Source organism: Cetorhinus maximus, chromosome 15, assembly GCF_964194155.1.
Source record: "Cetorhinus maximus chromosome 15, sCetMax3.hap1.1, whole genome shotgun sequence".
Taxonomy (NCBI): domain Eukaryota; kingdom Metazoa; phylum Chordata; class Chondrichthyes; order Lamniformes; family Cetorhinidae; genus Cetorhinus; species Cetorhinus maximus.
Window position 1 is genome coordinate 85,128,746 of NC_135893.1, and position 25,468 is coordinate 85,154,213.

At 44.6% G+C, this 25,468-nt stretch overlaps 1 protein-coding gene across 1 annotated transcript; it reads right to left on the reverse strand.

Annotated features, from left to right (window-relative positions):
* Window positions 1–374: 374 nt before the first annotated feature.
* On the reverse strand, window positions 375–24,373 carry LOC144690922 (cerebellar degeneration-related protein 2-like). The gene is made up of 5 exons (XM_078558826.1): window positions 24,108–24,373; window positions 18,892–19,004; window positions 6,956–7,104; window positions 5,331–5,483; window positions 375–4,071 (listed from the first exon to the last, which is right to left on the reverse strand). The coding sequence occupies exons 1-5, from the start codon at window positions 24,193–24,195 to the stop codon at window positions 3,138–3,140; spliced, it is 1,437 nt and encodes a 478-aa protein (XP_078414952.1). The 5' UTR covers window positions 24,196–24,373; the 3' UTR covers window positions 375–3,137.
* Between the last annotated feature and the right edge of the window lie 1,095 nt (window positions 24,374–25,468).

Below are 25,468 nucleotides of genomic sequence, written 5' to 3' on the forward strand. Positions count from 1 at the left end.
TGTTGTATATTTCTATACTGTTAATTAGTAGAGAAAAAGTAATTAGAAATTGAGGGCCACAGTTGTCTGCCTTTCTCTAGGGTATTCCCCCTTAATGAGACAGGTGGGAGCATAAGCTAGAAATGACTGATTATTCAGTTGAATTTGTTGACATATTTATTCTGCTAGTGTGTGCAGCAAAAGCAGGAATGAGAAAGCATCACATTGAAGAGGCACTTAATTAATTGCAGCCCAACCCCTTCCCCTATGGAACAATACATGGTGAATTCCTTGACTACATCCTGCTCTTCATACCAACTCTTTTGTATTTATCAGAGCCTGGTGGACTGTAGTTTATATAATGGGACCGAGGCATAAAACAGACTATAAAAGCTGAAAACAATTCTTTAATAAAACTTCAAATACTGACTTGAACTATTTCAGGGACAGAGAGGTGAGACTAGATGCTAAATATAATCAGCAATTCCAGTACAATTTTACTTTGCCATACAGAACACTGTTAGACCAACATTCAAATATAAATTCATTTTGGACCTCCTGTTTTGAATTGAGACATTATGAAAAGACACACAACTTGTTCATTAATTCACAAAGGTTCAGTCAGCTCCTTTTGTCAGATATGAGACACACACGGGCACGTCTCAGTAGCACCACAGAAGTTTAAGTTTCCACTGGGTTCATAATCTACAGCACACTTTATTTAAAGTGAATGAAAGACATGGACAATGTGGTTGATGTAGAGACCATGTGATTATTTTCACAAACCTCTGCAATTGTTATTAAAAACAAATTGAAAACTTTTATCCATCCAGATACCCTAGTTTCAGAACATGCCTCAATGTAGAGTGACTGAGCTGTTTATTGGTGCAAGGATTGAAGAGTTAAACGTAATTAAACCAAGCTGAACACCTGAATTTAGTAGAGATTTAATTCCAATGTGCTTCTATTTCTTTTCCCCTTTCTTCCCTCAGTGACTCCTGCCAGTATAGGAGTGATGGATCATTTGCAGTACCTCAGCTCTCACTCTTAATGTGTGAACCCTGAGTCAGTAGATCAACCAAGTTCACATATGACTCAGGTGTCACAGTCACCTCCCAGGAGGGTGCCACTAGCTAATACTCGAGAGTTCAGTCCATTTCTTTTCCCATTCTTCCACTTATGTATTTTATTCTTCACCCACCCTCTCACTCTGCCAGTTTCCAGCAAACCCAAATCCCATTTCACACCTAATTCCTTCGCTCAAACATCAGCTCACCACAAACCCGAAATCAAATATTGCCTGTTCCTAAGTATTGTCTCTTACCAATATCACCCCAATTTATTTTCCACACAAGCACTTTACAAATCGATGCATTTCCTCTCGCCTGGTCGTTTCTCTCCCTCCCCTTCTTTAACCATCCTGTGATCAAGTTCTGATAAAGTGTTCATACCTGTAATATCAACTCCTCTCTCCACTGATGCTAACCTGTTGAGTGCTTGCAGCATTTTCTAGTTTGCCAGTTCAAACAAACACTGCAGCTACCAACATACTCTCTTCTCCATTGCAATTGCCCAGTGTGTTCACACATTCTATAACTATTTTTAAGCAGCTGTAAACATGGCCATATCAACCAACATCTGTCATCACAGCCTGCCCATCAGGTCATGCAGTGGGCTCCTACAGAATGTAGAAGTGGGTGAACTGGTGCCAGACTGCCAGTAAAGATCCCCAGCTGGTCAACAGACACTGGAGCATCACAAGAACACTGGCTATGGCCAGGAGAGAACGGAGTGCTTTATCTGTCTCATGCATATCTAGATCCAGGAATTACTAAATCTAAGTAAGAACGTCTACCCCTTCTACTCAGTATCTGAGCTCACAATTTCAAACCAAAATATTATTAGAATCCACATTGTGTGAATTCATATTTTGAAGAGTAGAGAGGTTCCTGTGCCCTGGATAAGATTTATCCCTCAAAAAAAAACATTATCTGCTCTCTATCACATAGCAGTTTGTGGGAGCTTACTATCTTAAATTGACATTTCCTACATTATAGAGACTACATTTCAAAAAGTAACTCAATTGGCTGTAAAGCACTTTGGGACACCCTGAAAGGTGTTTATAAAATGCAAGCTTTTTCTCCCCTCCTCTGCCAGCATGGCTTGGCTGTCAGATAAAGTTTGGTGCATTTTTCCAGATGTGGCCTCCTGCACTTTTCACACAAGGAAGCAGAGTATTCATCTTGTGCCAACTTCACTTCACAATTGCACATTTGAGTGAAGAGAGATTCATAAGTACACAGTATTGCACAGTAGGAATGTTCAGCAATACATAACTGAACTACAAAAAACAGTTTTGCTCCTATACATCTTCATTCATTGAACAGCAAAGAGTTATACACCAGTCTGTTCTGAAGACAACCTCACTAAACTGTTTCCAAAAAGCCCCTTATCTCCTGTTACTCTCCTCCTCCAAATAAAAGGGGGTCAATTTATGCTGGGACGCAGTTCCAGCATACTTTACCATAGTCATCATGTTTTATGTGCAAGTCCTGACATCAACTTGTAGCAGGCTATTGGGCCATGGGGGTCAGCACATTCTTTCCTCATCTAATTTCACACAGACATGTTCTAATGAAGGTCATTGTGCAGCACACAGAGGCTCCAACCCTGGCACCACTAATCCCGGCCAATGTAGCACTCCTACTATAAAAGGAGGCCAGCCCACCCAGTGAAGACCTGGGACTGACACAAAGGCCTTTCCTGCTCCGCAGGTCTTAGGGCTACATCAGAAAATACCTTCACCTCCCCCCAACATATATATTAACTATTCATTTCAGTATCTCAAGATCTCCTACAGCTAGAAAATCCACAATAATCAGACAGACAATCTAAAGGTAGAAATATGTTTATAAAAAAGAAATGGACTTTCTTTGGATGAGAAAGTCACTCTCATACACACTCCGACTGATTTACAAATACTTTTCGATCAAATAGATCCTCTAAGTTCTTGGATCCCTTTGTGTCTTCCTTCTAATTGGGCGCCAGAGTTGTGAGGCAATATACTTTTTCATGCAAAATAAGTTACATGAGGTTTCTTGTGGCTTTTCAGTTCCTAATGCTTTATTGTAACTACAGATACAATACTGGTAATTTCCCTATTCCTCTTGCTGTAGCTGACCTACAACTGGACATTGCAAGGAGACAGATTTGTATTTCGATCGGTTTTCATTGATCTCTTCTTTTGTTTTGCGGATACAACTGAAAATTTCTTTGAACAAAACTTTGTATTCTGGCTGGGTGTTACTGGACGAGCTGGGCAGTTCCATAATGGGAAGCCGAGCAGCGCAGGCAGCTGACTCGCTCCTCGGGGGCTCTTCACTAGCTGAGGTTTGCTGGTCGTTCTGGGGTGTTTTACCAGACTGGTCCTGGGAGAGGCGCCGAGGGGTCTGCACGGCTTTGTGGCTCAGGGCGTCTCCTGGGCGATGGCACCTGCTCAGCAGCTCATTGTACTTAAACTGCAGGGCGATGTACTGCTCGTCCACCTCATTCAGGAGCGAGATGCCTCGCTGGCGCACAGCCTCAGCCCTCCGGATGCACGTCTGCTCATGGCCCTTTAGCAGGTCTTCATCAGAGCTGCTCTTCAGCAGGGTCTCGCTGGGGTTCGGTGGCCCAGGCTCAGTCTGCGAACTCTCTCCGTTCACACAAACCTTGATCCCAGAGAAATGCACAAGGTCCAAAGAGTCCTTCCCAGAAAACAGGAAAGATTCGGGGAGAAGATTGTCCACCACACTGACAAAGTCAGCGGCTCCTCGATTTCTCTGACGTAATTCCACCACTTTATTCTCCAGCTCTTGGATACTTTGTTTGTAGTCGTCCAAATTGGAGAGGCTTTTCTCCAGCTCACTGTTTTCTTTCAGGAGCAGGGAATACTCCTGCTCCACACTCTCCCTCCTCTGCCTCTCCAGGGTCAACTGAGCCTGCAACATGCTCGTATTCTTCTTCAACCTCTCGTTTTCGTCCTCCAACGGACTAACTTGGGCTTCATCAGATGTGACCTCTGCAGCAAACAGGTGATCATACACAAAATACCTGTTAAACAAAGCAAAAAAAAATAAAAAATGACTCCCGAGCCCAATATTCCAAGAATCATTTAACTTTCAACAGCTTGTGTTGGAGTTCCCTGCATGACAGAGGGTGAGAATATCAGGAAAGGGAGTGGAGTAGGCCTTTTGGCCCCCCGAGCCTGATCCACCATTCGGTACAATCTTGGCTGATCTACCTCAACTCCACTTTCATGCAATATCCTCCATTCCCTTAGTGTCCAAAAATCCATGGTCCTTCTGTCTTGACTAATCTCAACGACTGAACATCCACAGCCCTCTGGAATTCTCTAGCCCAAAGGTTCATAACCCTATAAATGAAGATATTTCTCCTTATTTCAGTCCCAAATGGTTGACCCTTTATCCTGAGGTCATGACCTCTAGTTCCAGACTTTCCGGCCAAGAGAAACAGCCTCTCAACACCTAACATGTAAAGCCCTTTAAGAGTAGCCCCCATGGACACAGCACAGTTATCTCGATTAAGGAAATGTCATCTGTGGCTCAGCATTCTCGGTCCGGAATCAAAAGGCTGTGGGTTCCAGGGCCTCTCCCAGAGATTTGAGCACAAAACCAAGGCTTGGGTAGCACTTCACTGGCAGAAGTTTCATCTTTCAGACAAGATATTAAATAGAAAACACCATGTACTAGAGCATTGCTCTGTCAGAACAAACACAAAGTCCCCGGTGCCTCTGGGAGTTTGGTGTTCCCAACTCTGGCAGTTGTGTTGTGGGATTTGCAATGGAAATTTTTTATCTGTCAGGGATAAAATCCAGGCCCTGGAATTAAAAAAAAATGTCTGCATAATTATTCCAATTCTTCAGATAATCAAATTTTAGTGATTGGTTCAAGGATAAATATTGACCCAGGAGATCAAGGGGAACTGCCCTGTTCTTCAAAATAGTCACCATGAAGTCATTGGCATCCACCAGAGAGGTCAGCCGGGGCCTCAATTTAACAAGGTCTGAAAAACACACCTCTGACAGTGCAACAGTCCCTCAGTACTGCATTGGGAACGTCAGCCTGGATTATATGTACAAGTCTCTGGAGTGGGAGTTGAACCCAGAGCCCTCTGACTCAGAGCTGAGAGTGCTACCCACTGAGGCACAACTGATGCTCAAGTGTATCAATATGCATTGTGCACTTCAGCTTGAGAAGCACAAACATGCAATGATCAAAAAATGCAGATACCAAAATAAGAAAGGTTTTCAGATTAAATAAAATATTGACAGAATGAACAGTGCAACTTACTTCCGAAGATCGTACAGCTCTTTCAGGCATGGAAGGCTATGCATTGCCCTCCTTTGCTCGGTTCCCTCCTTTCGTGAGCCATCCTTCAGCTCCTCCAATTGTCTCTGGAGCTCATCTACGTGAGATTGTAGACCCTCGATCGTCTCTGCCAAGCTACCAAAACAAGACCAGACAAATCCAATTAAAAGGAATTGATGACCTCTCAGTTTGATCAAGTTGATTGTCAGAATGTGCAGGCAGCTTGTAGGAGTACTTAGTTTAGAGGATTGTGAATTGAGCACCTTTATCAATTGGATTTGAATGATGATTTTGAGAGGAAAATACTGGTGTCTAAATGTACCTATTTAGTTAGCAAAAAATCCCAAGATGTTTCAGAGACTTAGAGGACGCTATTGTCAAGTTGGAGAGTTTATGGTAGGTGATCAAAGTCGTAAAGACTCCCCTATCTGGGCTCACATAGCTCCCGAATTCCTTCACCTTGGCAGTGTCACCCAGGCTCTGGAATTCCTTCTCTAACAGAGCTCTAACATCCATGATGTCAATCTCCCTCATTTTTTCTCAGATGCTGATGGTTCCTCTATGTTAATCCTCATTATTAAACATTGGCTGGCTGTTGTAAAGTTTCACACATTTAGAAATTAGTGACATTTGAAATCCAAGTTGATGCAAATTAAGCAGTATGTTTAGAGAGACATGCACAAATCTCAGCAAACAAATCCGAAAAACTGTGTGGAACTCATTTCACACTCAACATGTACTGACTAGTTCTGGATTGCCTGATATTAATCTGAGGCTAATGCACATTACTGACTGCAATAACATCTTTAATTTAGAATTGAACAACTTTACTGCTGAGAACAATAGTTGGAGGATTAAACTTTGAATAAAGAAGCAGCAACTTTATTTGTGCACATATTGCTTAAATAATTGAACTAACTCACCTAAAGGTAGTGAGGCAACAAGTTGAATGAGTTGGACTGTGGACTGGCATTAGAAGGAAAGCCTATGCTGCTGATAGTTAAACCAGAGTTGAAGGGCAGTAGAACCAGTAGGGATTACAATTGGTCTCAGTGCAAGCAGAGGAGAGAATTGGAAAGACAGCAATATTTCCCAACACTGGTCAAATGATTACTAAAGCCATACAACTCATTAAACCTGGGTTAACTCAACATTTGGACACATGCAGACACCTGCCAGAGGAAACACTATGTGTGGGACCACAACAACCATGACATTCAATAAAGACCATTTAGGAAGTTATTTGTGATGTTGAAGAACCCTCGTACTGTCTGACCTTAATTCACATATTCATTAATCCCGTGATTGCAAGGAATCTACTAGTTTACATAGGTGAGACTCTGTCAGGTTAATGGAAAATCATGAACATCAGTTGATGAACATTTTTTTTTATATATGGTGCTGCTTCAGGAATATCCTCCACAAAGTCACCTGGTGTCCAGAGCATGCAATTCCATTGGTGACCGTTGACATATCAAAATTGAATGGGAAATGTTGCTATGGTAATTTTCAATTGCAAGAAAGTTAACAAAATATCTGACCAGTAAAATTGCCTCACACAAGATTTTTAATGTTAAGCTATTCTAGCTGCCGAAATATTTTATTACCTTATTATCTTACTCTGCGATGCCTTGCTTTCTGTAACAAGTTTTTGATTGGTCACCTCCAACTCTCGAGCAGTCACATCGAGCTGCTCGTAAACCTTAGCATGTTGCTCGTTCATTTGACGGAGGAGCTCTATCTGTTTTGAGAGATACTGGAAGACAAACAGAACTCAGTCAGACAGCAGTCAAGTGTCACACCAAGATTCACACTCTGCACATCCAGTTATTCCACTCATTAAGAGAAGCCGCATTTAGTCAGCAGGACACGAGGGAGTAATGCATCAGTGCCACAGGAGAACTTTCAAAAGCAAGTAACTGTGTCACACGCAAGGATTAATCATCTTTCCCTCTCCTGCCTTCACTAGGAAGATTCAGGTTTCCAAGAGTTAACAAAGCCAAGTCAATGCAGAAAAAATAAGGACTTGCATTTATACAGTCTCAAAGCACTTTAAAGCCAATGAAATATTTCTGGAATGCAGTCAGTCTCGTAACGTAGAAACATGGTAACAAGTTCCTGCAAACAGCAATGTGATAATGAACCAGATTTTTTTTGTGATGTTGATTAAAGAATAAGTTATTACCCAACACTGGGGAGAACTGCTCTTTTCTTCAAAATAGGGCCATGGGATCTTTTACATCAGCCTGAGATGGGGGGGATGGGGAGGTTGGTGCAGACACCTCATCCGAAAGGTGGCACCTCCGACTTTGCAGCACTCCCTCAGTACTGCACTCAAATGTTAGCCTTGAGTTTTGTGCTCAAGTCCTGGAGGCAGGACTTGACCCCAGAACCTCGTGACTAAGAGGCAAGAGTGCTACGAACTGAGCCACAGCTAACAATTATCCTCCTCACCCTTGGAATGAAAGAAATGGGAGGCAGATGAATAATTAAGCCACAATACCCATTCATCAATTGACTTGGTGACCCTTGGCGGAAAGTGTGTGGATAAAGATTTAAATTGCCCAATTTCATAGAATGGTCATCCTTGTGGATCCTTTGAAAAAAAGTCTTCAGGAAAGGGACTGGAAACATTCCTTACTGCACGGATTGTAATCCATTCATGATTAACAAAGGACTGGGCTAAGAATCAAATTAGATCCAGCCCTCAATGTTTCTTTTAGATTGAAAATATTATCCATTTTGGGGTCTTTCTCCTTAATTCCCTCCGCACTGATTCTTTGACATTTTGATGTGGGGGACCAAATGTAATATTTCCAAGTTTGCTGATGACAAAACTAGGTGGGAATGTGAGTTGTGAGGAAGATGCAAGAGACTTTAAGCAGACTTGGACAGGCTAAATGAAGGGGCAAGAACATGGCTGATGGAATACAATGTGAAGAAGTGTGAAGTTATCCACTTCGGTAGAAAAAAAACAAAGCAGAATATTTCTTAAATAATAAGAGACTAGGGAGTGCCGACGTCCAAAGGGACTGGGTGCCCATATTAATGAGTCACTAAAAGTTAGCATGCAGGTGCAACAATCAATAGGAAGGCAAATGGTAAGTTGGCCTCATCACAAGGGGATTTGAATACAGAAGTAAAGATGCCTTGCTGCAATTGTATAGAGCTTTGGTGAGACTGCACCTGGAGTATTAAGTATAGTTTGGGTCTCCTTATCCAAGGAAGGATATACTTGCCATAGAGGGAGTGCGACAGAGGCTCATCAGACTAATTCCTGGGATGTCAGGATTGTCTTATGAGGAGTGATTGAGGAAACTGGGCCTGTTTTCTCTAGTGTTTCAAGGAATGAGAGGCGATCTCATTGAATCTTACAAAATTCTTACAGGGTATGACAGGGTAGATATAGATAGGGTGTTTCCCCTGACTGGTGAATCTAGAACCAGGAAACAGTCTCAGAATAAGGGTTAGGCCAGTTAAGACTGAGAAGAGGAGAAATTTCTTCACTCAAAGGATGGTGAACCTTTGGAATCCTCTACCCCGGAGGGCTGTGGAAGCACAATCATTGAGCATGTTCAAGACAGAAATTGATAAATCTCTGGAGACTAATGACATCAAAGGACACAGGATAGCATGGGAAGGTGCTGTTGAGGTAGATGATCAGCTATGATCTAACTGAATGGTGGAGCGGGCTCGCCCTTGGCATTCAATGACATTACCATCACTGAATCCACCATCACCATCTTCCTGGGAGTTACCATTGACAGAAACTGAACTGGACTAGTCATATAAATACTGTGGCTACAAGAACAGGTCAGGGGCTAGGAATCCTGTGATGAGTAACTCACCTCCTTACTCCCCAAAGCCTGTTCACCATCTACAAGGCACAAGTCAGAAGTGTGAGGGAATATTCTCCAATTGCCTGGGCGAATGCAGCTCCAAAAAACATTCAAGAAGCTCAGCACCATTCAGGACAAAGCAGCCCACTTGATTGGCATCCCATCCACAAGTATTCACTCCCTCCACCCCCGGCACACAGTAGCAGCAGTGTGTGTACCATCTACAAGATGCACTGCAGAAACTCACCAAGGCTCTTCAGACAGCACCTTCCAAACCCACAACCACTACCATCTAGAAGGACAAGAGCAGCAGATAGATGGGAATACCACCACCTGGAAGTTCCCCTCCAAGCCACTCACCATCTTGACTTGAAAATATATCGCCGTTCCTTCACTATTGCTGGGTCATAATCCTGGAGCTCCCTCCCTAACAGCACTGTGGGTGCACCTACACCACATGGACTGCAGCAGTTCAAGGCTGCAGCTCACCATCATCTTCTCAAGGGCAATTAGGCATGGGCAATAAATGCTAGCCTAGACAGCAACACCCACAGCCTGTGAGTTAATAAAAAAAAAGGCCTACTCCTGCTCCTTTGTTCTCATCTTCAGGAATCATTTAGCCTGGTGAAGAATTGTTCTCTTGTGATTGTTGCAACATTGGCGGGTAGATTCTCCCAACAATCTTCATCAGGTCAAATGAATAGGAAGGGAGAGGGAGAAAAAGAGAGAAACACGTACCAAAACCTAAACAACTCAAGGTCAAAAAATGAAGTCCAGCTAATACCCAATCCTTGGGAGTGAATGATATCATGGTGAAAAGCTGTGATAGTGAGGAGTTCCGGCAGTTATGCTGTAAACTCTTTTCTTTCAGAAGAGATTTGCTCAGATTGCTCTTAATTGTTGTTTTCTGCTACAAGACAAACAGACCATTCCCGCCCCCCCACCCCATCCCATGCTACAATACAACATTATAGGTTCAAATCCCCTTAATTTAATTTAACTCCTATAATACTGGACTGAATTCAGCCAAATATTAAAAAGGAAAAGTTGAAAATGGCAGAAACCTGAAGTAAATTCACCCCGAATTGCAGACCCCACCTGTTTATTGATACCAACTGACCTGCTATGCAAACTCCACCATTTCCTGGTTTCACTTAAAAGCTCAGCATTCATGGGTCATTTAAATGAAGCTAGCTTTATCAGATGCACATTTTATAACTTGCCACAGTAGGATCTCAACTGACAATTGCTCCCTCCCTAGATTACAAGACACAAACTCCTTTGATGGCTAAAGCAGAGGCCAGGAAGATCCCAGGTCCAAATTTTAACCTGCATTGAACCACACAACCTCAGGAATGGTCACACCATCCAGTGGTTGACAGCAACTTGTATTTATAAAATGTTTTATAATTTAAAAAAAAAGTCCTAAGATATTTCATGGTAGAGAGTTATCAAAAAAAACAATGAGCCACAGGGATATTCGGGACAGGTGACCAACGTTTAGTTAAAGAGATGTTTAAAGGAGCTTTTTAAAGGAGGAGAAAGGGATAGAGGGATTTAGGGAGGAAATTCCAGGGCTTAGGACTCAGGCAGCTATCAATGGCAGAGTGAAAATCAAGGATGCACGAGAGGCCATACGGACATGGAGCAGGAGTAGGCCATTCAGCCCCTCAAGCCTGCTCCACCATTTAATAAGATCATGGCTGATCTGATAGTAACCTGAAATCTGCATCTCACCTACCCCCAATAACCTATCACCCACCTTGCTTACCATAGTCTTTTATGATTCATGCGCTAGGACACCCAGGTCCCTCTGCATCTCAAGAGCTCTGCAATCTCTCACCATTTAGATAATATGCTTCTCTTTTATTCTTCCTGCCAAAATGGACAATTTCACATTTTCCCACATTATACTCAATGTGCCAGATCTTTGCCCACTCACTTAACCCATCTATATCTTTTTGTAGCCTCACGTCCTCTTCACAACTTATCTTCCTACCTATCTTTTTGTCATCAGCAAATTTGGCAACCATCCCATCCATCCCTTCATCAAAGTCATTTATATAAATTGTAAACAGTTGAGATCCCAGCACTGATCCCTGTAGCACACCACTTATTACGTCTTGCCAACCTGAAAAGGACCCATTTATGCCTACTCTCTGCTTCCCGTTAGTCAGCCTATCTTCTATCCACGCCAACATGTTACCTCCTATACCATGAGCATTTATTTTCCACAATAACCTTTGATGTGGCACTATAAATCTGGAAATCTAAGTACAGTACATCCACCGGTTTCCCTTTATCCACAGCACATGTTACTTCCTCAAAGAACTCCAATAAGTTGGTTAAACACGATTTCCCTTTCACAAAACCCATTAGAATTAGATGGGCACAGAGATCTCAGAGGGTTGTGGGCTGAAGGAGATTACAGGGATAGGGAGTGACGAGGCTATAGGTAGACTTGAAAACAGGGGTGAGGAATTTAAATTTGGGAAGCAATGCATGGGATGTGCAGTTATACACAGGGTCGGATGAAGGACTCCAAATGAACATCCTACTGAAGAATAAGATGTAATCAAAATATTTTAAATTCTATCCCTCCTCCCCCTTGCCACTGCGTATGGGCAGCTACTAATCATCCAACTGATTCAACCATAATCTTTTAACTAATGGAAGAGAAAGTTGTATTTTGGGGGCTGTCAGTTTTGATGTTGATATTGCAGGATTGAACTTTTAAACATCCAGCTTCCCCCCCGGAGCAGAACAGCTGCACATTACATCATTAGGCGGAATCAGACACAGCAATCCTAACAACAACCAGCCAGATTCCAAACAGGAAGCAGTGGTTGGGATTGTTTCTGGCATTCCTCACTACACCACACACTGCCTGAACACATTCCAACAACACACCATCCTATAGCAGTACTAAGTTATTGCATCATGTTCAGTGGGTGGATCATCAGCAACGGAACATTTGTACCTCTGCCCACTCCCCACAGCTATGTAATTTCTCCCCATTGTCCTGGCCAATATTTATCCTTCAATCACATCAATAAAAACAGATCAGGAATGGTAGCATAGTGGTAATGTTACTGAACTAATGCTTCAGGGACATGAGTTCAAATCCCAGAACAGCAGCCAAGGGAATTTAAATTTAATCTATTAACGAGACCATGAAACCACCAGGTTGTCACAAAAACCCACCTGGGGAGGAATTAATGTGACCTTACCTGTCCTGGCCTGGCCTAAATGTGACTCCAGGCTCTTGACTGCCCTCTGAAATGGTGTATTCAGTGACAGAAAATAAGCACTATGTGCGTAGTGGTTCAAGAAGGTGGCACATCAGCACTTTCTCAAGGACAATTAAGGATGGCAATAAATGCTGGCCTTACCAGTAGCATTCACATCCCAAGAATGATTAAAAACATGATCAGGTCGTTTAGATCATTACTATTTGTGGGATCTTGCTATGCACATATTAGCTGCTGCATTTTCTACATTATAATACTTCCAAAAAGGAGATACTTCATTGGCAGCACAGAGCTTTGACGTGTTCCGATGTCATAAAAGGTGCTATAGAAATGCAGGTTCTCTCCCTAAATGTGTAGATTCCTGATTTCAATAACTCTGCTGAAAGAGAATAACTCCATTATTTCAGCTATCAATCGATTCCTGCTCCAGTCACTAACTGAGCGCTCGCTATTAGCTGAGTTCGAGAAGTCTTTAAAAATGTAGTGAAAGAGAGTGAATATAGAAGTCATCACAATGCTCTGAGTGCAAGAGAATCTGACTACAGATCTGGGAGAAATCCACTCAATGCGAGGCAAAAATTTTAATATCCCATGAGCTTGAAGGTATCGTAATATCTTGGATGCAATATATAAAAAGAAACTCAAGAAAAATTAACATAAATGGACATCTCCAAATTGCCAAACCTTGAAAAGACAAGTTTAATCAGTGCCAGAGTTTTCAACCAAATTGCAACCAAAATGTTGCAGCCAGCGCAGGGGCAGAAGATCAAAAAAAGTTGCCTTAGTGCAACATGAAGACATTTAACCATTAGCTCCTCTCAGCAAAATGATTCTCAACGTCATCCCACAGGCAATTCATTCTCATCTCAACTTTTTTTTCTCCCCAATTGTCATTGTGCACCATTTTTGCAAAAATCCATCGGGAGTCAGAGTAAAGATAAATTAACCAGTTTAAATTTGTTGCATGAATTTCAGAGCATTAAAAAACTCCTGCAAATTGTGGGACTCAAGTTTCAGGCATTGGACACAACGTAGCACCCGATTTACTCTGTTAAACCCTAACCTTCACAGTGTCTGGGTGGTGATTATAAACTCCTAACCAGCAGACTCCATGCTCGCAGTCATACAGTACTGAGCTAAGCACTGGCAAGTTTGACACTTAGCCAGAAATCCTAAGGACCTATACTTTCTGAAAGAACACATCCAGCACAGGAGTGAATCAAATCACTGCCATTTGACCCATTTACAGTGTCAGGTGACTAGTCTATTAATAAAGAGGCAAATGATTAAAACTACTCCATCAGAGTATGTGTGGCTCCTGTTTAGTCAGCGAGATTAAATTTACACACACAACATTGACTCCTGGACTCATGGTTAGGTGTGTGTGAAATGGAGCAGGTATCTGTTAGGTTTCAATGAGCTGTGAAACTTTCTGAAGCCCTGAGGAGTTGGTGAGTGCATTCAGGGTAGGATTGCAATAATTGAGTTCTTTTTTTTAAAAAAGGCATAGGGAGGGGCAGTGATTAATTCTGGATAGTGCAAAAATAAAAGCCAGCTAAGAACTTCTGTTTAAATTCTCTCAAGTCTCAGTAATTAAAGATTACAGAAATAAAATAAGGGCAAAGCAATGCAGAGATTAGATTTAATGCTGACTGTGGCTCAGTGGGTAACACTGTAGTCTCTGAATCAGAAGGTCATGAGTTCAAGTCCCACTGCACTTAAGGCCAACGCTCCAGTGCAGTTCTGAGGGAGTGCTACACTCTTAAAGGTGCTATATTTTGGATGGGACAGTAAACAGTTTGCCCTCACAGTGGACATAAAAGGACCCACAGCACTATTCAAAGATGAGTGCTAGCCAATATTTATCCCTCAACAAACATCACTAAAAACAAAATATCTGTTAGCTATCACATTGCTGTTTGAGAGAGCTTTGCTGTGCACAAATTGTTTTTTACATTAGAACAATGACTACACTTCAGAAGTACTTCATTGACTGTGAAGCACTTTGAGACATCCTGCAGCTGTGAAAGGCACTATATAAATGCAAGTTCTTTCATTCCATTTGTACCAATCGTCTTGCTTGACTGGTTTTGCTGCAAAGTTCAGAGACCACAACAAATCCTCAATTTCAGTACAGAAAGAAAAACATCTTTTAGAATTCAGCAGAAATAGGCGTAGATATCACATTGTGGGGCCCTGTGTAAAGGTTCATTTTAGCCCCCTGCATTTTACAAGACAACAATATTAAATCCCAATCACTGAACCCAACCAAGGCCTCGTGCGATTCTGCAGGCTGCACAATACCAATGCTAACCCAGGAAACTGGTGAAAATGAGCACTCAAAGAGAGAGCGAGGGAAGAAAAGAGTGGACAAGGGGAAGACAGTTCTAGTGAACACCGCATTATTCGTCAGTAACAGGGAGGAAGGGGGGCTGGGGCGGGGAGATAATTTTTTTAAATCATGCTATTAAGTACCACAGATCCCATGTAGCCTCTCAGCATTCACTAATCCCTGTGTCTAATCAGGGAGCAGCAAAAACAACAGAGGTTAGCTTGACAACAACAAAAAATTTCAGCATTAATAATGTTGGGTTCATTCAGACACCGATAAGAGCTGCCGGAACATCACAATGCTTCCAAACAGTGGGAATCCATTCAGTAAGAAATAAATGAGCCTGCAGCAGAACAGAGACCAAGAGGTTCCCATTCCACTTTCCTCCTGTATAGGAAAGCAAGCCAAAGCTGTTTGGAAGGAAATAATCCTGATCTATTTCAATGGGCCGCCCACAGCTCCGCTCAAAGGCTGGGATTTTCCTGTCGGGCCCAAGTTCAATGGTGGGGGTGGGAATTGGGATTGTTTCCCGCCGCGGAGCCCAGTGGGAATTCGCGCCAGATCACGCGATACTGGGCTCATTAATTATGCAGTCGGGGATTTCCCAATGTATTGCACGGCAGGGCAGGGCAGGCTGGGTGACATGTGCCCCACCGTCATATCTAGGCACCATATTTAAAAGGCACCCAGGCATCAACTTCTTTGTTGCAAACCCACCATGGAAGGAGGAGGTGGCCTGGTGATCCCAAGGAGCTCTGGCCTCCAGATTCAACGACACTTCCCTTGATGTGCTGCTCAATGCAGTGGAGGCTAAGAGGGGCGTCCTGTAACCCGAGGATGGAAAGAAGAGGCCAAGCCATGTGACCAACCCTGCATGAGAGGAAATCGGCAGGGTGGTCAGTGCCCACGGCCTCCGCTGAAGGACTGCCCTGCAGTGCCCGAAACAGAAGAATGACCTCATCTGCGCTGCCAGAATTAGCGAACCCTCAGCTGCTCACACTCACCTCCCTAATGGTACAGGGGACGTGGGCCTCAGCAGTGAGGGCACCATCCATGCAGCCCATCCATAAAAGAGCTACTCAACATGATAAGATGATGCCTCATAGCCCCACTGCAGTCCATCTAGTCTGCAGGTGGAGAGGCCACTGTGGGTCCCTGACCCTTTCACACAGAGAGCTCAGATGCTGTCTCGGAGGTGAAGGGGTTTGGGGGGGAGGAAGGGGGTTAGGCGTTGAGGGCACCAGCAAGCATCACTAAATTACATGCCTCTGTGAGCCTTATCCTTCTATCTGCATGGGCTCACTGCTCTGGAGGGTGCTGCCCCAGAACCCTTGTGGACAACCTGCAGAGCATCAATCACATGGCACACAATCCAGTGGGTTATTTGTAAGAGTGGGAGCATGAGAAAGATACCTCAAACCCAATAGCTCCCAACCACGTCTCTCTTTGCTCAGGAAAGGTTACGGCACAGCAACACACACAGAGACGATGCTAAATGTAGTCACGTAGAAACCCAAGGGTCATGTGTTCTTCCTCATTGGAGGCAGCTCATGCTGTCACTCACTCTCTCCTCTCAGGTGCCAGCAGGAACAGGGGAAGGCCAGAAGAAGCCCTGTCCAGCAGCACCGCCAGCGTATAGAGGACTGAGGACATTGGGGAAAGAGGAAGAAAATCCACCTGTAGAGGCGTCATAGCAGTCACCTACACTTTCCATCAGCGCAGAGACACGCACCTCAGTGGGTACTAGATCTAGTTCAGGCAAGTCTCACATTCTGGTGGTCGCTACAGACACGTGACATAGCAGGAGACAGGGTCAGCCAAGCTCACAGGCACTGGGAGGACTGCTGGGGAAGAGCATTTGCAACACCCAAGTTGGATGATGAGCCTATGGGAGAACCTCATCCAGCAGAACGCCAAGTTTCTGTTGGACATACGCGCAGACCTGCACTGCATCGCTGTAGCCATAGGTGAGATCTTGCTGCGGCTATGTGATTCGGTGAGGGGTGGGGCTGGAACAGAGCACCTTAATCTCCCTCCAGGTGCCTCTTCTCCTCAAAGAGTCAGGCAGGGGACCCTCAGACACCCAAAGGGAGGAGAAGTGGCTGTTGGACACCCCTGGGACCTCCACTCAAGACTCTGAGGGTGACTTCTTTGGGATCCCCCTTACCTGTGATCACTTCACAGCTTCATCCTCTGTGACTGCAAAGGGAGCATCTGCCCTACAGCCAAAGTGAGCCGGGGCCCTCCTGGCCTCGGGTCTCCAGAGGACGGCCACCGAGGTCATCCAAGACAACAGGGCAAACTGATCAGCAGGCTGCCTGCACCCCTGCTGTGGGTGTCAGGGGGGCACCAAGAAGAAGTGGTGCCTGGGAACGCAAGATTAAGAAGTTTTGATTTCACATGTGGTTGCACGGGTGCACTATAATTGTTAATGTTCTTATACTTTTGTAAATAGGCTACACTTGCACTTTAATAAGGTCGGGTGTAGTTTAATTGTGATTCATAGTGGTTAAGCCTGCGCACCACCCCCCCCCACCCCCATCTTCAGGGTGAACACCCAGGCTGGGTCTATGTCCCTGAAATCACGCATATGCAGGGAGGCAAGGATCTTTGCCAGGGCCCTTGCAAGCCTTGTGCAAGAAGCCTCCCGCACACACTGAGCCTTTGCCCTTCACATGCTAATCTGCTGAAATGTCCTAGAATTGTCAGTACTACCTGCTCGGGATCCCCTTCAGTTGTCCCGTTGAGCTGACCTGCCATTCCGCCCACCCTCGATGACCCAACTCCCATGCAGCATCTCGAGATCTCCAACTCAAGGCTCTACATAGTTGCAAGCAGCCATGGTCCCTGTGACTTTTCAGGCTGAGTCCAACACCTTTCAACCTCCACTCGTGACCCTTACCCTCGCACCACCCCCCCCCTCCTATCAGCAATTCCCTCAGTATGCCCCCCACCCCCCAGGATTCATCAGTTGATACCATGGACCCCTCCCTCAAACCTTTTCCCCTCTAACCCCAACCCCCCCCCATATCCATTCAGTCCTGCACACCACCCCCCATGCCCGTTCTTCCACTCCACAAGCTGCTCCAGGCCATCTTCTAGGTGAGCCCCAACATGTCCACGCCACGTTGGTTCGGATGTGTTCCGGACCGACGTGATATCCCAGTGGTGGATAATTGGACAGGGGAAGATAATTCCAATCGGGGCTTCATCCGCATCCCATTAACAGGATGCAGAACAGCTTCACACCGGCCTCTGGCAGGAATGGCGACCCCTTACAACAAGCAGGAGTACCCGCTTCCACCGTCATTTCACATTGGCAGGAAACCAATTTTTCAACTCCCTACACATTGTTCCCCCACCCCACCATTACAGCCACTGCTGTTGGGACTGGAAAATCTCAGTTAAAGAATTACATGATGGAGGCACAGAAACAAGGTCACACCTTTGATAGATTTTTTCTAAACAAGGGTATTAAGAGATACGACACCACATCGGACAAAATACAAATCAGCCATGATCTAATTGAATGGCAGACAGAACAGGCTAGAGGGGCTGAATGGCCTCCTTCAGTTCTTGAATTTCCTGGTCTGTACTAGACTCAGCCAGCTAGTGGTAAGTTATATCTGAGTACATCTGGTTAAAGGAGTGGGGCAATGAGGTTGATATTAGTTACCTGATAACTACCCAGTGATACATGCTGGAGTGTGCATACACATAGGATGGCATGCAGCAGTGGTGTCTTCCTCAAGGTGGACAGCCTGCCAATGTAGTAGGAAGGGACAATAAATGTTGGCTTTGCCAGTGACACCCACATCCCATGAATAAATTTTTAAAAAGTCACACCTACAGATGAGACAGTTGGCAATAAAAGCAGAGATTATTGAAGCACTTGATAAGACTTTGTTTTGAATACACCTGTACATCAAAAGTTTGTTTGATAAGAACATAAAACAGTAGAAGCGCAAACATCCAGGGATCTCATGTCCTATGTTAAATGCTCGCACAAGAGAGATTATAAAGCTGGTTTGATAGCAGAAGTCTGATCTGTGCTGACCACAGCACCCACACCTTCCAACACTGATTTTCATCGAGATAAAAATGCAGAGTCCACCTCTCACCTCAATCTCCTGGAGCTGTTCCTGGTTGGTACCATACATCTGCTGAAGGGCTTCCTCCAACTCTGTATTGCGATCCAACAAAGTTTTCCCTAATTCAGCTGCCAGGTGTAGGTCTAAAAATGAACAAAAAGCAGTTCAATCTTCAGAAGTTAATAGATACAGGGGAGTAAGGCCATTTCAGCCCTTCACAATTCATCGACCATGAACATTTACTCAACTCGCTCTTTTCATAGAAACTAGGAGCAGGAGTAGGCCATTTGGCCCTTCAAGCCTGCTCCGCCATTCATTATGATCACCCAACTCAATAGCCTGCTCCCGTTTTCTCCCCATACCCTTTGATCCCTTTCACCCCAAGAGCTATATCTAGCTCCTTCTTGAAAGCATACAATGTTTTGGTTTCAACTACTTTCTGTGGTAACGAATTCCACAGGCTCATCACTCTCGGGATGAAGAAATTTCCCCTCATCTCAGTCCTAAATGGTCTACCCCATATCCTCAGACTGTGATCCCTGGTTCTGGACTCCCCCACCATCGGGAACATCCTTTCTGCATCTACCCTGTCTAGTCCTGTTAAAATTTTATAGGTTTCTATGAGATCCCCCCTCATTCTTCTGAACTCCAGCAAATATAATCCTAATTGACTCAATCTCTCCTCATATGTCAGTCCCGCCATCCCAGGAATCAGTCAAGTAAACCTTCGTGCACTCCCTCTATAGCAAGTACATCCTTCCTCAGATAAAGGAGACCAAAACTCACACAATATTCCAGGTGTGGTCTCAGCAAGGCCCTGTACAATTGCAGCAAGACATCCCTGTTCCTGTACTCGAATCCTCTGGCTATGAAGGCCAACATACCATTTGCCTTCTTTACTGCCTGCTACACCTGCATGCTTACCTTCAGCGACTGGTGCACAAGGACACCCAGGTCTCGTTGTGCATTCCCCTCTCTCAATTTATCAGCCATTCAGATAATAATCTGCCTTCCTGTTTTTGCTACCAAAATGGATAACCTCACATTTATCCACATTATACTGCATCTGCCATGCATTTGCCCACTCACTCAGCTTGTCCAAATCACACTGAAGCATCTCTGCATCCTCCTCACAGCTCAACCTCCCACCCAGCTTTGTGTCATCTGCAAATTTGGAGATACTGCATTTAATTCTCTCGTCTAAATCATTAATATATATAATATATATTTCCTCCCTCAACCCCCAACAGTTTATTACACAACTTCAGGGTTTTATTTTCATAGTAATGACTGGATGCAGATGTCCCCAGTGTGATCAGTAATTGGCTGCTCCTGCTTTGAGCATGTGGTCTTGACTCAGCATGGATTAACTTGAAGTCTTGTTTCTGGATTCACCTTTTCCACAGGGTTTAGTGACAAACACTTAGGCTGGGGCGGGGAAAGAGGAAATAAAAAGGTGGACAGGTCACCGCAAAGCCTTTTTGCTATAGGTAATGGCCTTATCCTAAACCTCAAAATTGCTCAGATATCCGTCCTCCCAACTACACATCCAACACGGGTTTCTCTGCTATTTACTATCCCAGATGTCACCTTGTCCCAAGGTTAAAAATCCACATTGTACAAAACCCTCACTTTACCTTGGTCTGAAGATCACACACACACACACACACACACACTACACACGGCAATCAGACAAGGCCCCTCACCATCTTCAGAAAGGCAATAACTGGCCTTGCTAACATTAACTGTGGACAGTCCATAAGAGGCCAATGAGAAAAATATCTACCCCTGCAAAATATCAATGGTGTCAGCCATGGCTCAGTGGGTAGCACAGTTGCTGGAGTCAGAAGGTTGTGTGTTCAAGCCCCACTCCAGTGACTTGAACACAATCAGTGCAATACTGAGGGAATGCTGCACTGTCTTTTGCATGAGGCAAGATTGGATGCAACTATTCCAAAAGCATGGAAGTTGGAAACTATCATCACTAAAAGAAAAGCTAGATGATCTAATCCTACATCACATTGTTGCTTGCTGTATTAAATTGGTTGCCTAATTTCCCTATATTCCAACTTCAAAACTACTTCATTTGCTGTAAAAGGCACCCCTAGATCATGAAAGGTGCCAGATAAATGCAAATCTTTTCCTTTCACCAATGATATTAAAACTGCAAAAGTGTGATGTATCTTACAGAAGCTGTCAGGATATGTAAAAAGACATTGATTTCAACAGCATGGGACAGAGAATCCAATAACTGCAACACTGAAGGTCACTGGTTATTAATAGTGAAAGTGAAATAAAAGCAAAATACTGGAAACGCAAAATAAAAACAGAAAATGCTGGAAACACTCAGCAGGTCAAGCAGCACCTGTGGAGAGGGGAAAACAGTTAAATGTGAACTTTAACTATTGTTTCTCTTGCCACAGATGCTGCCTGGCCTACTGAGTGCAATATTTCAAACCTTTTCTGTTTTTATCACCGACCAAACCAATTAGGTCAAATGCAAAGGTTACAGCTCCTAGTCTTTCAAAATTGCTCCTCACTGGAATTTTAGCGATTGTGTTTAAAGCTGATGAAACATACAAGAGAGACTATAATTGGGGGAAGGTTAATCCTACAAACTCTGACTCGCCCAGACGCCCAACCCAAAAATCAGCTTTGAACCTCGAAAAAAAAAACTGTGTTATTGCAGACACTGTTCACAAGGAGATGCACATGTGTGCTGAGGCTTTGTACAGCCTCAGTACGGTGTATAATCCCAATAGATTTTATATTCTTCTACTCTGGTCTATTATGTTACTCAGCTTTTCGCTAGCTGTTTTTAATTGCCTTGCCTCGTTGCCTAGACATTGGCAGTGAGGAGTAGTCGATTACTTCTCGAGCCCCTGGAGTCTCCCTGAGTTAATCTGATTCAATAGAAGGAAGCAACAAAGAAACTGGGAATCCATGTTGATAAAACAGCTCACTCAACATCCCAGTGTTTTAAATATCATTTTTGTTAAATGCATAATTCAGCAGATCTTAATGCTCAGTCCTAACTAGATTCGAAAGCTGCCCTTCTCTTCCCAGTTTGATGGATTTTTGAGAGACCATTTCTTTAAGTGCATGTGTCCCAGGGCAAGTTTGGCAAAAGTCAGCCTGCGTCCCTCTCCTGATCGCCGACCACCCCCAGCCCCACAGTCCGTGCATATGTGGACTACACCAGCTTCAGATGGACAGCAGGTGGACCAGCAGGCCGAATCGCCATTGCCCAGGTTCACATTTGAAAGGCAAACCACGTGGGCAGGGTTTGTTGAGCTATGGGTCTGAAGCTAGCAAGTCAATCTTCAGAGGGAAAGAGAGAGAGAGAGAGGGAATCAGCTGAACTGAAGGACATGGGTCTGAGCAGTAGTTCATTAACAGTGGACACATGTACATCTGCCCCAGTCCCGTTACATTGTTAATAAAGTATTGCTCCCGAGGGCAGGCAGATATTACACAATTTGACCGGGTAAACACATTTAAATTGATGTATGAGCACACCTTAGCAAGCATCTAATCCGCTCCTTTCGAAATAGTCCAATGATTCCCGATTTGTACAGCTGCTTATTGCATTGTCAAAACATTTCAGACAGACGGCGAATTACTCGAGTAATGACAAACCTGCTCGCAAAAGCAGCTGTAATTGTCAGGTTGCACACGGTGAAGAGGAGCTTAATAGAGGGCTTTCCAGATAAGGGGTTTGATAGAGTAAATAAGGGGCGATTTCCAGTGCCAGGGGGCTCGGTAACCAGAGGACACAGAGTTGAGCTAATTAGCAAAAGTACCAAAGGGAGAAATTATTTCTCAAACGCAGTTTTCCCCCTCTCCGAGTTACCGTGATCTGGAATGCGCTTCCTGAAATGGTAGTGGGAGCAGATCCAACTCTCGAAAGGAATCTACAATTCTTGAATAGGAGAAATTTGAAAGGCTGTGGAGAAAGTTCCACTCACCTGCTCTCATTGCTCATTCAGAGTCAGCAGGGGCAGGAAGGGGCGATTTCCCTCTTTACAAGTGAGTAGTGAAGCTTCACCATTCGCCTGCAGTACCCACCCACCCCCCACTCCCCACTCCCTCCACTCCCCCACTACCCCCCCCACCCCACCACTACCCCAACCCCCCAGCCTCAACCCCTTGAGTCATATCAATGGAGCCAAACTGCCGAGCCAGTTCGAAGCTAAATCATTGTTCAAAGCGGACACCAACTTTTAGTCAACAGCTATCGGGGTGGGATTCAGATAAAGCAGCAGCAGCAGCAGCGAGAGAGAGAGAGAGAGAGAGGGGGTCGTTTTCGATTAGAGAACCAACTATAGCAGTTCAGCCTGTCACCAGGACAGCGTTTCCATGGAGACCTTTCCCTCCAGTGCAGAGAAAACGCGCGCCGAGCGAGAGAATTTCACCCCACACAGCCAGAGGGGCGAGGTAGGGACTGGGGGCAGCAAGGGGGGACTCTCCGAGAGATGAGCACAGGGTATTCCGCGGGGAGTATGCCCAGTCTCCCCCACCCCCCCAGCAATGACTCAGGCCCTTATTGTTGGGGTCAGACCCGCTGACCACCACCTCCCCTCCCCTCCCCTCCCTCCCTGGTCAACTGGAGTTTAAAGATGATGTTTTGAAAGGAAATTCACCTGAAATGTCGCGTTTGTCCCGGCGACATCATCAAAACAAAACTTATTACCGAAGAAAGGACTTGCAATCGGGGCTATGGGGATGGAGCAAGAGGATAGCTCAGAAAGAGCAACTCCAGCGCTATGGGGCCGAATGGCCTCCTCCTGTGCTTCCCACGTCGACTGGATTAAACTCGGCTGTTTAGAAAAATGAAACCTTTGATCGATGATCATTACAGGCTGGGGACAATTAACTTTGCCTTTGCATTAAAGAAACACGGACCCTATAATTATCTGTTTTACAAAAGCCGGTTGGGCTGGGTGGGAACGGGGCGATTTCAGTTCATCCCCGTTCAGGCCAGACAGATTGAATACGATTCTTAAGAGACCAATGCTGAGTAAAAGGTGATAGATTAAAACGTTAACTGTTTCTCTTTCTCTCTATCTCTCTCTCAGATACTGCCTGTGTCTCCAGTATTTCCTGTTTTTACTTCAGATTCTCACCACCCGCAGTATTTTTGAATGAGAAAGCTAGTGGGTTAGAGCTGACAGTGTGTAGCCCTTTCTCCTAGCTCCTGTCAACCAGCTCCAACCTACAGAAGCGCCTTTAAACTTTAAACTCACCGTGCTCCATATTCTGCTGCTGCTGCTGCTGGTACCACGGTTCCTCCTCCCTTACTTCAAACTCTTCAATTATACTGTCGGTTAACATTTTGCTTTATTTTCTCTGAGGTGCCGGCTTAGAGAAAGGTTAATAAGGTGGCTTGCCCCAGCTCCGGCTGCTGACGCCCGCCTGTTCTTGTTTGGATGCTGTTGCATTAATTCGCTGTCTCCGCTAAATGGACGCAACGTGGCACTCAGCGTCTCTGGCCAGCTCCTACTAGACTGCAAACTGGGGATTCCGCCTTGCCGCCGGAGTCCCCGCCCACTCCTGGTCACTTTCAGTGTAACAATTCAAATGACAGCCAATCACCACGCCTGTAAAGTCACGTGATTTGCAGGGACCATTTTTTTTTGTGTGTTGTGGGTCGGGTTAAACTTCAATAAAGAGCGTGGGCGGACCAGGCAGAGGCAACAGCGAGGTTATCATCAGAGAGGTTTATCAACCTCCTCCCTGCCACCATCTCAGCAGACCCTGGAGTAACCTGCTACTGTTTGATTACTCCGATTATTTGGTCGTACTGGAATCTGTATTCGGGGACTGAGATGTGGTGATGCTAACGAATGTTTTATCCTGACTTTTCCATTCAGACAAAGCTAACATTTGTTCTCCGCCCCGATTGCCCTTGAGCCAACTTCTTGAACCGCTGCAGCCCATGTGATGGAGGCACATCTATTGTGCTATTAGGAAGAGAGTTCCAAGAGTTTGATACAACAGCAAAGGAATGGGGATATAGTTCCAAGTCAGAATGGTGTGTGACTTGGAGGGGAATTATGAGGTGGTGGTGTTCCCATGCATCTGCTGCCCTTGTCTAAGTGGTAGAGGTTGCAGGTTTGGAAGGTACTGTCGAAGGATCTTTGGCGAGTTGTTGCAGTGCATCTTGTATATGGTGCACACCTAGCCGCAGTAAGCCACTGCTGGAGGGAGTGAATGTTCAAGATGGAGTGCCAGTCATGGATTGACTACATGGGATTCAAGGATAGTTAAACCAGTGTTTGGAAATCAGCTCTGGCTCAGTGAGTAGCACTCTTGCCTTCAAGGCTGTAGGTTCAAGTCCCACTCCAGAGACAGGAGTTGGTTTTGTAGATCCAGGCCATGAAACTGCTACTTACCTGCCTCTCTTCCATGGTCAAGTCTGTGTCCAGGTGGCTCTGGAGAAGGATCTTGCAGCATCCAGTGGTACACACTAGATACCTTCTGTGGCCACTGGGCACTGCAGGATACAAACTATCAACAATTAAATCCTGACCTAGTTGGGAAGGTGTCCTTCTGTTTTGGCGGATCTTGATTTTGTCATCATTTTAGTTTGATTTGACTATCCCAT

What these genes read in the sequence shown, in the direction of transcription:
- LOC144690922 (XM_078558826.1), bottom strand. Translation starts at nt 24,195, where the DNA reads ATGTTAACCGACAGTATAATTGAAGAGTTTGAAGTAAGGGAGGAGGAA. An exon ending in GCAGCAGAATATGGAGCACG is followed by an intron (nt 19,005 to 24,107) that starts GTGAGTTTAAAG and finishes GTTCATTTTTAG; the next exon opens with ACCTACACCTGGCAGCTGAA. An exon ending in AACAGCTCCAGGAGATTGAG is followed by an intron (nt 7,105 to 18,891) that starts GTGAGAGGTGGA and finishes TTTGTCTTCCAG; the next exon opens with TATCTCTCAAAACAGATAGA.